The sequence below is a fragment of the Lactuca serriola genome, chromosome 4 (assembly GCF_051521515.1).
Source record: "Lactuca serriola cultivar US96UC23 chromosome 4, Lser_US96UC23_V15, whole genome shotgun sequence".
Lineage (NCBI taxonomy): Eukaryota > Viridiplantae > Streptophyta > Magnoliopsida > Asterales > Asteraceae > Lactuca > Lactuca serriola.
In genome coordinates this window covers 380,559,150-380,571,716 of record NC_136411.1, presented here as the reverse complement: position 1 = coordinate 380,571,716, position 12,567 = coordinate 380,559,150, and the positions used below count along the sequence as shown (strand labels likewise).

Below are 12,567 nucleotides of genomic sequence, written 5' to 3'. Positions count from 1 at the left end.
GTGATTCCAAATTTCTGTCCAATTGAAACTTGGACGATGAGAAACTCTCCCTATTTGGTAAATTCTCGACTTTCCATAAATAACATAATAAGAACCAAATCCATTATTGCTAATAATAGAAACATTCAAACATCAATTTTTCATATACGCCATTGCAAGGATAAATAAATAATATAAAATCAAAATTTATTTTATTGCGGAAAAAAATTGTCCTTACAATGCAATTCATTGAAAAACTATGCTAATACATATTTCTTAGCAATCTAATTCTAAATCTAAGTAGTAGCTCAAGAATCTAATCTTCGAGAAATGCGATCGAAATCCATTCCTTCACAGTTAGATTCTGCTCACTTCTTCCCTTAAGCTTCCTTTCTTTTCTTCGATCCTACAAAACATCAATTGTAATCTTATCACATTATGTATTAAGAATCTAGAATAGAAGCTTAAAAGAGTTAGTTAATGGATTTTACCTATATTAGAGCCATACGTTTTGACTCTCCCATCTCTTAGATCTCTTAGGTAAATAGGGCAGCTTCGTCTCCAATTCCCCTTCTCTTGGCAATAAAAGCAAATCGACTCTTTTGGAACAGCACATGGAACTACTTCAGACATTGCCTTTCTCTTATGATCAAACTTTTCGATCATAGCATGTCTTTCGTTGCCATTGTCTATATCCATAGAGGTCTTGAAGGCAGATTCACCAATCAACTTTGCTTTTCTATTGCGCCAAACCATTGCTGATTCAACAACAATAAGCATATAGGTGAGATCTATAAGGGTCACGTCGCGGTTCATCATATAGTACTCTCTTACGAACTCACTATATGAGTTAGGAAGTGACTGAAGAACCCAATAAACAGCCATTTCCTCACAGACAACGGATCCCAACCTTCTTAACCTATCAATGTGTGACTTCATCCCTAGGACGTGTGCACACACCGACTTTCCTTCTTTATGTTTACTTGCCAAAAGGGCTTGAGCGATCTTGAACTTTTCAAGCCTTTGAACTTGTGGGTTAGGGAGAATAATCGGAGGAGGAAGTGAAGTATGATCTCTTGTTCCTCGATCGAATCGTGGAATATCATCTTCATGTGGAATGATTGTTCCACGGGATTTGAGAAGACCATAGTTGTCGAACTTTGACATCTACAAAACGGGAGTAAACGAATTCAAGTTAGTTGATTGATTGAGTCCTTAGTAAATCACCCAAATGAGATACTAAGGCTAGGACCCAACACGATATTCTACAACTCGGGAGAGGGATGCCGTAACCCAAATTGCAGAACATTTGAACGTAAGTGAATGACGATTCACTAATTTCCACCATGAAAAACGAAAAAGAAATTTAAGTTTTAAATCTATGAAAACTCCTAGATCCTTTGAGATTCATTGAACTTTCAATGGCATGTTTAAATCTCGATATGCCCCTCTTGTTTGTGACTGGGATGCCGAGGATCACAAAGCGGGTGTGAATAACCATGCAAATTTACATGGTGCCCTCACATGTTACAATCACCTATTCGATGTGCCGGTAAACCACACACGCTCCACCGAACTATGACAAACATTGAGTCACCCTTTGCTACCTTTGCTTAGAACCATTTAGTGTGCCGGTAAACCACACACGCTCCACTAACGTCTTCGCAAGGGCACAAAGTGTAATTTCATGGAATTGCATCAATTCACTTTGCCTAAGTAACTAAGATTGGGGATTTGAAAGACATTTAGTTACTTTGTATTTCATTATACTTATAATGGAAGGTTTCGTCCTATCCTACCCGTTCGGCTATCGACCCTCCACTAGTCAAGAGTGCGGTGGGTAAGAGTGGATACCCATTCAATCGCCATTTTATAGGCAATTTCCTTAAACACCCCTTATAGACCAGCTTCGTGAATGAGGCCTACTAACGGTAAGACTGACTTTACTCATACATATATATAATGTTAGACTTTTAATGTTATATATATTATAGGGTGTATTTTATACTTTTAAAATACTAGGTGGTCTAATTTAATAATTATACTTTTAATTTAATTAAATTGTATACCAAGACTTTATGAATTTACTAAATCTCTTTTAATTATACACCTTAATTAATTAATAAAACCATAAGGGTGTGATTTGAACTTTTTCAAAACAATACTAGGGTTTTAGAATTTAACATTCCTAATTAAACTTTTAATCAACTTTTAAATTCCAAAACTTAAGGGCAAGTTTTGAAACATTTCAAAACATTAGGGTTTAGAAGTTAAATATACATCAAAATTAAACAATTAATCAAAATTTAAATTCCAAAACTTGAGGGCAAGTTTTGAAACCTTTTTCAAAACATTAGGGTTTCAACTATTTAAATTTCAAAACAACAAAACTTTTGGGTTCAAATTTAAACTATAAAACCTAAGGGGAAAATATGAAATTTTTCAAAGCACAAGGATCAAATAACAAATAATCTAAATTAACATTTAATCACATAATTATCCATATTTGATTTATTTAATGATTTCTTGCAAAACAATTTACCAATTTAATCAAAATAATTAATCAATTATCACATAAGGAAATAAATATTTTATTAATTGATAAATATCTTCAATTAGATCAAGAATATAGTCATATATATCATAAAATCGGATTTATATTGATCTAATATGATAAAGATAAGTATTTCAAAGATAAACAACAAGAAATCCCGAAAATAGCTCCATCTGACGCTCGAACTCACCGAGTACCACACTGTACTCGCCGAGTTGAGGCCCTACTCGCCGAGTACACTGTGGTACTCGCCGAGTTCATCAGCCAGGGAGTCCAAAAACGATTTTGCAACACATAATGCATTAATACAATAGAAACCAATCAAGGCTCTGATACCGCTGATGGGTTTTAGTCCTAAGAACATCTTATGTGCTCATACAAACCCTAATGTTTGGATCTAGGTTTCTCTATTGTACATGCAAGTTATCCAAGACTATAAACCCTAGTTCTAGCATACAAGTAATCATATTAATATAAGAATGGGTTTAATACATTAACTTGATTGTTATGTAGCAATAACAATCCCAAATCTCCTTGTATTGACTTTGGAAGGCTTAGAGTCACAAGTGTCACTCCTCTAACGGTTCACAAACACCATAAGCAAGAGGTTGAAGAGGAGAGAGGATGGAGGCTGCCAAAACTCGTGTGAAACCCTAGCAAGAAGCTTGTACACTTTTTGGTCCTTAAGGGATCTATATATAGTGAGGCAATTAGGGTTATCTAACAAGGAAACCCTAATTTGGATGCTTAAGCCCTAAGCAACCCATGGACCTCTTTCTTTAAGGCCTTGGACGATTTCTTATGGGCTTCCCCATAGAATTTGTCCACCTTATAATACAAGTCAATCCATGGCCCAAATTGCAATTATCTTATAATTACAATTCCAGTCCCTTAAGTTTAATTAATCTCTTTTAGTCACAAAACTAATTACCAATTAATTATTGACTAATATTAATTAAACAATATGATTTCTCCTTTAATATATTATTCCCATTATATATTAATAAATCATATTTAATCCTTTCTCTCCATAATTCATCCTATGAAGTTGCTTTGGTGAAGGCAACCCAAAAGGACCATGCACCATCAGGTCAAGTACATACCAAAATAGTTATGGACTTAGACACTAATCCAACACAATCATGGTACTCGAACCATGACATCACCTCTTGATCTGCTACCAATCATGGTACTCAAATCATGACATCACCTCTCGATCTACTACCAATCGTGGCACTCGAACCATGACATCACCTCTCGATCTGCTACCAATCATGGTACTTGAACCATGACATCACCTCTCGATCTTCTACCAATCATGGTACTCGAACCATGACATCACCTCTCGATCTGCTACCAATCATGGTACTCTAACGATGACATCACCTCTCGATCTGCTACCAATCATGGTACTTGAACCATGACATCACCTCTCGATCTGCTACTTAGAACCTATGGAATACTCCCTGCATCGAGTATGGGTCCTCTGCTTTCAGTAGTACGGGCCCATACTACCTGCCACATCTACCCATACTCTCTACACGGACCATACCAGATTCCCTAAGTAGCTGCTCAACCTTCTCATTGCCAATCTCAACACGCGTGCTCGCTCCCTAGCAAAATGCTCTACTCTGCTAGTGTACTTATCTGACTAAGGTCACTTCCTAGGCTCTTCCTAGGTTCTCACACTTCTCTGCCATCAGCTGATGAGAAACTCCTTATGATGCCAGTAATCTACCTCCTGAATATCGTCTCATTCACTTGGTAGCTGACTCCCATCATTGGGAGTTCTACAAAGCACGAACGTGCATCTAATAAACACATATAACCCGCTCTAGGTGATAACTCCACTAGCTCTTCTCATACTCAAAAGATATCACCGAACTCTGCAAAACTACCCCCACGGGTCTCTAGCTAATCTCTCGGTAGGCTCCCCAAATGCTCCTCTCGGTATCCCTCCTAGATTACTCGTCTACTCTAATCCCTCTTTACAAGGATTCCCGCTGGATACTCTTACTCGGCACATAGTAGAAAGGACATCGCAGATAACAACAACACCTAGGCTAAGGCATCACAAATTAGGCCACTCTAGTCCTAAAATATGAACTACCTAGCCTATCTCTAGCATGCATAATATCTCATAACACATAAGGTAAGGGTATTTTGGGAAATCACCGTTCGGGCTCTGCCTGATTGTACACACTACTCTTTCTCGTTTTCTCTTAAGAAACTCTTGCTCGTTTTAGAAAAATCATTTATTTTGAAAATTTTTCCTCATTTCCTCAGTTTGAGTCCATATATACCCGAAGGTACATCCGAATCCCTCAAACCAAGGCTCTGATACCAACTTGTAACGACGTGAAAATTTAAAACAATTTTTTTCATTTTTAAAATGCATACTCTTCATAACATATCGTATAAAAATCTCTTTTATTAAATTACAAAGCACAACTCCATTACTAATCCAGGATTCTCCTAACTCTTTCTCTGGTGTGTACAATCAAGCCGGTGCTGTCCCGCGATCCTGAGAAGAAATCTTGAAACACATATCACATAACACGGTAAGCACGCAACTTAGTGAGTTCTCCAAAATACCACATACAACACATATTAGCCACTCAAGGCTATAACTCTATTTGACCCTCTGGTTAATGTGTCTCAGTGGGATCCTCCAGTCCCATAACTCAGTGGACCCTCTGGTCCTAACTCTATGGACCTTCCGGTCCTAACTTTGTAAACTCTGAAACATACATAACATAAATCACATAGAAATAATGTAGTGTATCACATCATATAAACAACATACAAAATACTCTGTCACATAACTCTAGTTACCACTCTAGGTAAAGTATGGTGAGAAGACTCACCTCGGATAAAGAACAACTCCTATAAACTCTGCTGCTACGTACCGGCCTCTAACTCTATGCCAAACCCACAATTATCTCAATTAGGAGCTAAGTCCAACCTCTCACTTATTGGGTCTAAAAATAGACCACCTACCAGCCCATTAATGCCCTAAACCCATTGGGCCCATCAAGGCCGAATAATAAATGGGCCCTCACTCGGCCCAAATTCCAAACTAAAAGGCAAGCCCAACCCAAGGGCCCCAAAGCACCTATATATATATACTTCTTTGGTCCAAGACTCTATTACATCAAGCCCAACACTCAAGGCCCAACACAATACATAACCCAAAAGCCCACAGAAGGAGTTACGCGGGGCGTACCTCCTTGGTACGCTCAGTGTACTCAAGTGCGCCTAAAACTGATCGGGGACCTCAACCTACTACGCTACGCGTTCTGAGACTTACGCCCAACGTAAGTCCCAAACTTACCATTTCTCTATTTTTGGTCCGAACAGGTTAAGTCATGGGCTCATATCACAGATCTAGGCTCTCTACTGCCTCTTAAGTCATAAAGTTGAAACCTTTGAGCCTTTGCATGGCTTAAGTGGTCACCAACCACTTCAAACATATAACATCTTTCCCCATTAAGCTCTAATCTTATACATGACTTAATCTCAATGTCAAAGATGGGATTTTTATGAACCCACAACACATAATACACTGAAATAAGGCAGATTCTAGCTTATGGAGGCCATTTGCTCATAAAGTCTCCATCTTGGGACCAAAAACCCTAAAAGTTGGTCCATCAAGCACAAAAAAAAATGATAAGAAAAGCTCTGAGCGTTTTACCTGTAAGTGAAACTCCACTCCCTTTAGAACTCAAATCCAAGCTTGTACTCCATATTCTAGCCTCCACAAGGACCTCCTCTTCTTCTTCACTATCACACAAGGGCACTCCCTAGCTCAAAACACGCACACACAAACTTTAGAAGGATGAGGATGCTCTCTTAGGGTTTCTCTCTGTGAAATGGTGGCTGAGGAAGAGACCATATCATTCCTTTTATAGTCCTCTAGTCTCATTTAGGGTTTTGCATCTGGACCAGTTACGCCCAACATAACTTTGGTACACCCATCATACTTCATGGAGTCCGCGTTTATTATAATCGAATGAGTACGCGCAGCATACTCTCCAGTACGCCCAGCGTACTCCATTGCAACATTTTCCATTTAGGGGCTAATCTTGACAATTTGGAGAAGAAGAAGGGTTAACTGGATATACCCAAATTCCCGGATGTTACAAATAAACACTTCTCTCTATCGATATAATTCACAATAAAGTGAATATGATTTACAAAAAATCAACGAAGGGCAATTATGTCATTTTCCATTATTTCCATTCCATATCATCTAATAAATTTATAAAGCAAACTGAAATATACAAAGTAATGGAAATGAATTCCATTACATTTCCTGCCAAGCAAATGTTAGAAATATCCAATTACTTCAATTCGCAATTCTTTTTGACAGATTCCAGTTTCTTCTAAAACATTATGTGAAACAGACACCTCCTAACTGTATAAAATTAGGTAGGTGGTCGACAGAGATTAAAAATAGCATATTTATCAGGCTATGTGTTTATATACGTTTGTATACATATATGAGATCACATGTTCAACTTATGGAAACAACCTATTTAAAAGAGTGAATAATTACCTATGTACAAAATGGTCAATGTTCTTATGGTTGTGATATTTGGATGAGTACCTGTCTGCAGAACAACACTTAGTGGCTCACATTTCTCATCTATAAAAGCACAAATAGAGAAATAAGATGTTTTTTTTATTGTGATAAAAATTAAAAAATCCACACCATATTTCAGAAAGATGAATAAGAGAACAAAAAAAGTAAAAATTAAGAAGATATGTCTTCATCACCAAATATTCTGCTTGTATACCCAATCAATTAAAGGAAAATTCTAATCGGTGAGCATCAGATGTTTATATACCCACAGAAACGAAATAATAAATTTATAGTTTACTTTATTTCCAAAGTATACATAGCATATTTCATAACAGTTTGGAAGATGATTCCTGCAACAAATAAATGAAAATTAGAATAATAGAAAAGTTAGTGTTCACTAAAATATGCTAACTCACTCTTCAAAACAATAGAATGGCCAAATCCACTGGAACAAAGAAAAACGCATGAATAAGAGTAGGTATGAGATACCAATCAAGTGGCGGGATTCGTCTTCTTTACAAAAACCTTGAGCAACCTTGCAAAACAAAATTCTTAGTCAAATTTGAGAAAAAAATTACAATATTCAACAAATATGTAGGGAAGAACAACAAAATATGACCCTAACTATGATTCTTCATCATTAATCATGGATATCTTCAATAATCCTTCATATAAACATGTATCTCACAAGTACGAAAACTGAACGTATAGAAAACTGTATTTTTGAAAATCAGAATCAAAAATCAATTTTATAGAAGAAATCGATTTCAACTAACAAATCCAATTCATAAATAGAGAAGATAAGCAAGAATATCAAAACCATTTATGGGCCGACGATGGTGGTAACTGGTGGGTTAGAAGCTCCAGTTGGTGGTGATTGTTGGGTTGCTGTCGATGGCACAAATCATGAGTATAGTTGGGATGTGGCACTGGGCAGTCGCCTGTGTGAGGGCCGATGATGTCACTGGAGAAAGATGGAGTTCCAAAAAACCAAACTCATGACCCGATTATCCTCCGACGGCACCATCAAATTCGAAGAGTAAGAAAGAATCGACTATGCTGCTGTCACTGTTCAGCTTCATGGAGGTGAACATGTACCATTCCTACTCATGATCAAACAACTTGTTGCCTCCGGTAAATCGGAAAGCTTCAATGCGGAATTTCTAGTCCCGTCGTACAGAGGCTCTTCGTTTCTCGACCCAAAGGGCATAGGTGGGTCCACCGGGAATGTTGTAGCGTCAATAGGGAAGATCACCTTAAAACTGAATCCAAAGTTTAAAACGAAATCAATCGCTACAAAACTGATTCGTTAACTTGAAATTAGAAACGTAAGGAATTACCTTAAGGATTCAAAAAAACCCTAGAAAGCAGGTGAAATAGGAATATGACTGGATGAGAAAGCAGGTGGGGGGAAGATAAGGCAGAACTTGTGGGGAAGGCATGGGAATGACACGTATCAGCTCCATTCTTATCTTCTAAGGGACCAAATTGTCAATACCACAAACTTTAGTGCCAAAAATATGAACCACTAAAAATATGAAAACTCATGGGCCATTTTTGCCAAAATTTCAGAATGTTAACTATTCATAAAGATGATCATCTTTAATATATATATATATATATATATATATATATATATATATATATATATATATATATTGTTAGCATTTTATCGTTATAGTCATCATCCGTATCCATTGATACTAACAACAATTATCCTTAAAATAATTAATTTCTTCACGTGATCATAATCCTTTTTCACTTGCCTCCATAAAGACACAAAAAAGAAAAAAAAAATTTAAAACACAATTTATAGACCAGCCTCCTTTAACAACCATCAAGTCAACACCTTCAACAACCTCTTAAATTTGGATAAAACCTTTAAACCGTCAAATCAATTCCTTCTTACCATGCACACCCTTTAACCTTGTTTTTTTAGTTTCCTATAAAATTTAACCACAAAAAGAAAAAAAATCTAACTTTCATAGATTAAATTATAAAGAAAATTATCGTCCCAAAAGTTTAGGAATATGATACTTTAAAAAATATATAAAAGGGTAAAAATGGAAATGAAAATACCAAGAATCGAAAAGAAAATTGTGAACCCAGCTGAGATTTGCACAACTCTTCAATTGCTTAAACGGGTGACATCTAGTAGACCTGCGTTCACACTGCAAGGCGCAAACGTTAACTTTTTTTAGTGTTTTAGAAGGAAAATAAATAAATATATAAAAAATTTCAACTATATAAATTTAACAATAATAGAACAACAATTCAACATATTTCTCAAGTAATTCTTCAATAATAGAAGAAAGTAAACTACAATTTTTTTTCTAAACAAAATGAAGAACGGGAGGATAAAGGGATTGATTGATGCATGTTTATCAATGGGATTAAAATGTAAGACCAAAATGTAAACATACAGCTCTTTGGTACAATTCTTGGCCATCTCCATTATTTTAATTTGTGTATAGTTAAATAGTAAGACCAAAATTAAACAAAAAAAATAAAATATAAATATAGGGATTTATAAAAGGGAACTGATTTTTTCACTGATACTTTTTATCTATCCACAAAAGATAAATGTATTGACAATAATACCCTTTATTTCAATTTAGAGAGATTTGTTTCCAATGACACATCAGTCCTTCGTCCTTCGTTCTTCTTTCCCAACTTCTTCAGTTTTTTAGGTTGATATAATCTCAAGATCGATTTCTCTAAACCATGAAAAACAATATCATCTCCAAATCAATTTCTATATATATATATATATATACCCCCATCTTCTTTTCTGTGGAGAACCTTATGTACAGGAATACAAGATACCGAGTTGCTCGAACTTGATAAAAAGGGGATAGTTTTGCCCTCAGATTTATGTGTTTTTGTGTAATCAACTGGCGGAAACCGTTAGTCACTTGTGCTTCAGGTATTCTTTCTCGACATAGATCTGGTATTGGTTTTGTTTATGGGGCAAGCCATTGTTGAAGCCTCTCTATTCCATGGCAGATTTTTCGGTTTTATTGTGCATGTCTCCAAATAGAGGCTGAAAAGTTGATTATTAGGTTCTTTGTGTTATGCAATAATCTAATAATCTGGTATATATGCAATTGTGCCCTTTAATTTATTATACAAAATCAAATCTTCCATTCAAATTGGAAATCACTGGTCTCTCCATAATCATCATGGGTTTAAAGAAGAAGAGGAGACAACATCCGCCTGGGATCTGTCGAAGATAGTGCTTCAAGAGGACGACCAACAAGTTGAGTAGATGAGGAAGGAGTCGATAGACGATAGCCGAAGAGTTTCGTCAAAAAGAATCGGAGATTACTTGATTACCATTTGTTCATTTGTTGGGTGAAGATTACAGTTCCGGAGAATAAAGTGCCGGAGAAGGAACAGACGAACAGCGTAGGGGTATTTTTCTTTAGTGTGTAACTGTTTTGCTACAAATCAGCTCATGTCATTGACTAACTAATTTATAATCTAAATATTAATGAGGGGCACATTTGTCATTTTCTTTTAAAAATCAGTGGGAGTATTAAAAAGATCCGTGGAAGTATCACCTCCCTTTATAAAATGTAAGCATACAACTCTTTGGTACAATCAATAACCGCTACAAGATTCACATTAATGGCATATTTCCGTGATTTTGATCCATTTTTTTGTTCTTTGTAAAATGGGACTGAAGTTGCAATGCCTGCAGAATTTATGCAAATATCGAAGTTTTCATACATTTCAAGATGTTTTTCAAATGCAACAACTACTTCTCCTCTGAATTGAATGTAGTAATGATTAATGGAATTTATAAATTATTTGAGTAAGAAAAATGAAGAGTTTTTACTTTTTACCTTTGGTACTCATATCACATTTTACAAACATAACATATGGAAATTGATGAAAAATGAAGAGAGAATTATCGGCTTGACTGTACTTGAATCCTTGGGTGACTAAGAGAGAGCTTAGCCGTTAAAACCAAGCCATTAGGTCTTGACGAAGGCCATAAAGAGCCTTGTTGAGATTATACACATGGTGGGGATGGTGTGGATCAGTATAGCTTGGAGGTTGCTTCATGTGTACCGTTTCACAAAGATGGCCATTTAAAAAAGCATTATTAACATCAAGTTGGTGAAGGTTCCACTGATTTGTGATAGCCAGGGATAAAACAGTCCTAACTATTTTGGCTTTAACTACCAAACTGAAAGTATGAGAGAAATCAAAACCCGACATTTGGGTGAAACCTTTTGCCACAAGGCATGCTTTATGCCGATCAATGGTACCACCGATGTGATATTTTGTGCGAAACACCCATCTAAAACCATCTATGCTTCCATTTGGTGGTCGTGGGTCGAGTGACCAGGTATTTTTTTTTTTAATGAAGTGGTTGGATTTCTTTAGTAATGGCATGACGGCAATAGTCAAATTTAGCGGCTGATTTAAAACCCTTGGGATCCTTGACAACAAACAAAGCATTATGCAAGTTTGTTAGAGAAGTAGCAAGAAGATCAAGGATCAAGGATATGATGAGGTTTAACAATATCTATTGATATTGTCGTATTTATTCATATATTTATGCTTTATTTTAATACATTTATGCTACATTTTAGTTAATAATGAAGATATTTGGTACTTATAATGTTTAAATTCTATTTTGTAGCTAAATTGGACAATCTCAAAGAAAATGGCCAAATATGAACAAAAGATGGAAGTTAGAGGACTGGAGCTAAAAAAGACACAAAAAGGATTATGCATGACAGCTTGACCCCTCGTCAGTATTTTGGCCATATCTCATGACTAGTAACTCTGATTGACAGGAATCAAAAAGTTCCGGAAACTAGACAAAATTTTGGACAACTTTCATTTTTTGTGCGCAATGCTAATTACCAGTTCTCACGATGTGAGAACTATAATATCACGATGTGAGATTGATTATTCCAGAAGATAACAACTCGCAATGCAAGTTTCCTTGTCAGACACAAATTTATAATGATCTCACGAAGCGAGACCCTAATTCTCATGACGTGAGATGCCTTACTATAAATACTCATTTACATATTCGACTTGATTATGCTGGATTGATATTTTGGAAGTTATAGTCGATTTCAGAAGCCAGAGAATAATGAAATTCGACCATTGGAAGAAGAATTCGATTGGAGATTGAAGATTTGAAGAATCAAAGCAAGAATTTGCATTACACATTTGGTTTGTATTAGAATTTTCATGTCTAGCTTACTTTTTATTGTGTTTATGTGTTTATTTTCTGCCATGAGTAGTTAAATCATTTGGATTTCATTTAGTATAGATGAACCCTAATGCTATGTGATAGTTTCTTTCTTTTTCATGGATTTTATGAAGTTGGTTAAAGCTTGTGTTTGATTATCAATACCTAGCATGTTAATGTTCTAGTCTTTGTTGCTTTAGTTATAGTTAAGTATAGTTCAATGACCATTTG

The 12,567-nt window shown here is 35.8% G+C and overlaps 1 protein-coding gene and 1 long non-coding RNA gene across 3 annotated transcripts; both read right to left on the bottom strand.

Moving 5' to 3' along the window:
- Nucleotides 1-200: 200 nt before the first annotated feature.
- Nucleotides 201-1,979, bottom strand: LOC145100789 (uncharacterized). The gene is made up of 2 exons (XM_079037921.1): nt 471-1,979; nt 201-385 (listed from the first exon to the last, which is right to left on the bottom strand). The coding sequence occupies exons 1-2, from the start codon at nt 1,144-1,146 to the stop codon at nt 360-362; spliced, it is 702 nt and encodes a 233-aa protein (XP_078894047.1). The 5' UTR covers nt 1,147-1,979; the 3' UTR covers nt 201-359.
- A 649-nt stretch (nt 1,980-2,628) lies between these two features.
- LOC145097768 (uncharacterized) lies at nt 2,629-8,565 on the bottom strand. 2 transcript variants are annotated; one of them, XR_013704489.1, is made up of 4 exons: nt 7,939-8,452; nt 7,535-7,653; nt 6,228-7,468; nt 2,629-5,273 (listed from the first exon to the last, which is right to left on the bottom strand). It is a non-coding gene; the product is annotated as an uncharacterized LOC145097768 (long non-coding RNA). The 2 variants fall into 2 exon arrangements; XR_013704490.1 differs by lacking the exon at nt 2,629-5,273 and adding an exon at nt 8,459-8,565 and having other exon boundaries at nt 7,263-7,468; nt 7,939-8,380.
- Between the last annotated feature and the right edge of the window lie 4,002 nt (nt 8,566-12,567).

What these genes read in the sequence shown, in the direction of transcription:
- LOC145100789 (XM_079037921.1), bottom strand. Translation starts at nt 1,146, where the DNA reads ATGTCAAAGTTCGACAACTATGGTCTTCTCAAATCCCGTGGAACAATC. An exon ending in AACGTATGGCTCTAATATAG is followed by an intron (nt 386 to 470) that starts GTAAAATCCATT and finishes GATGTTTTGTAG; the next exon opens with GATCGAAGAAAAGAAAGGAA.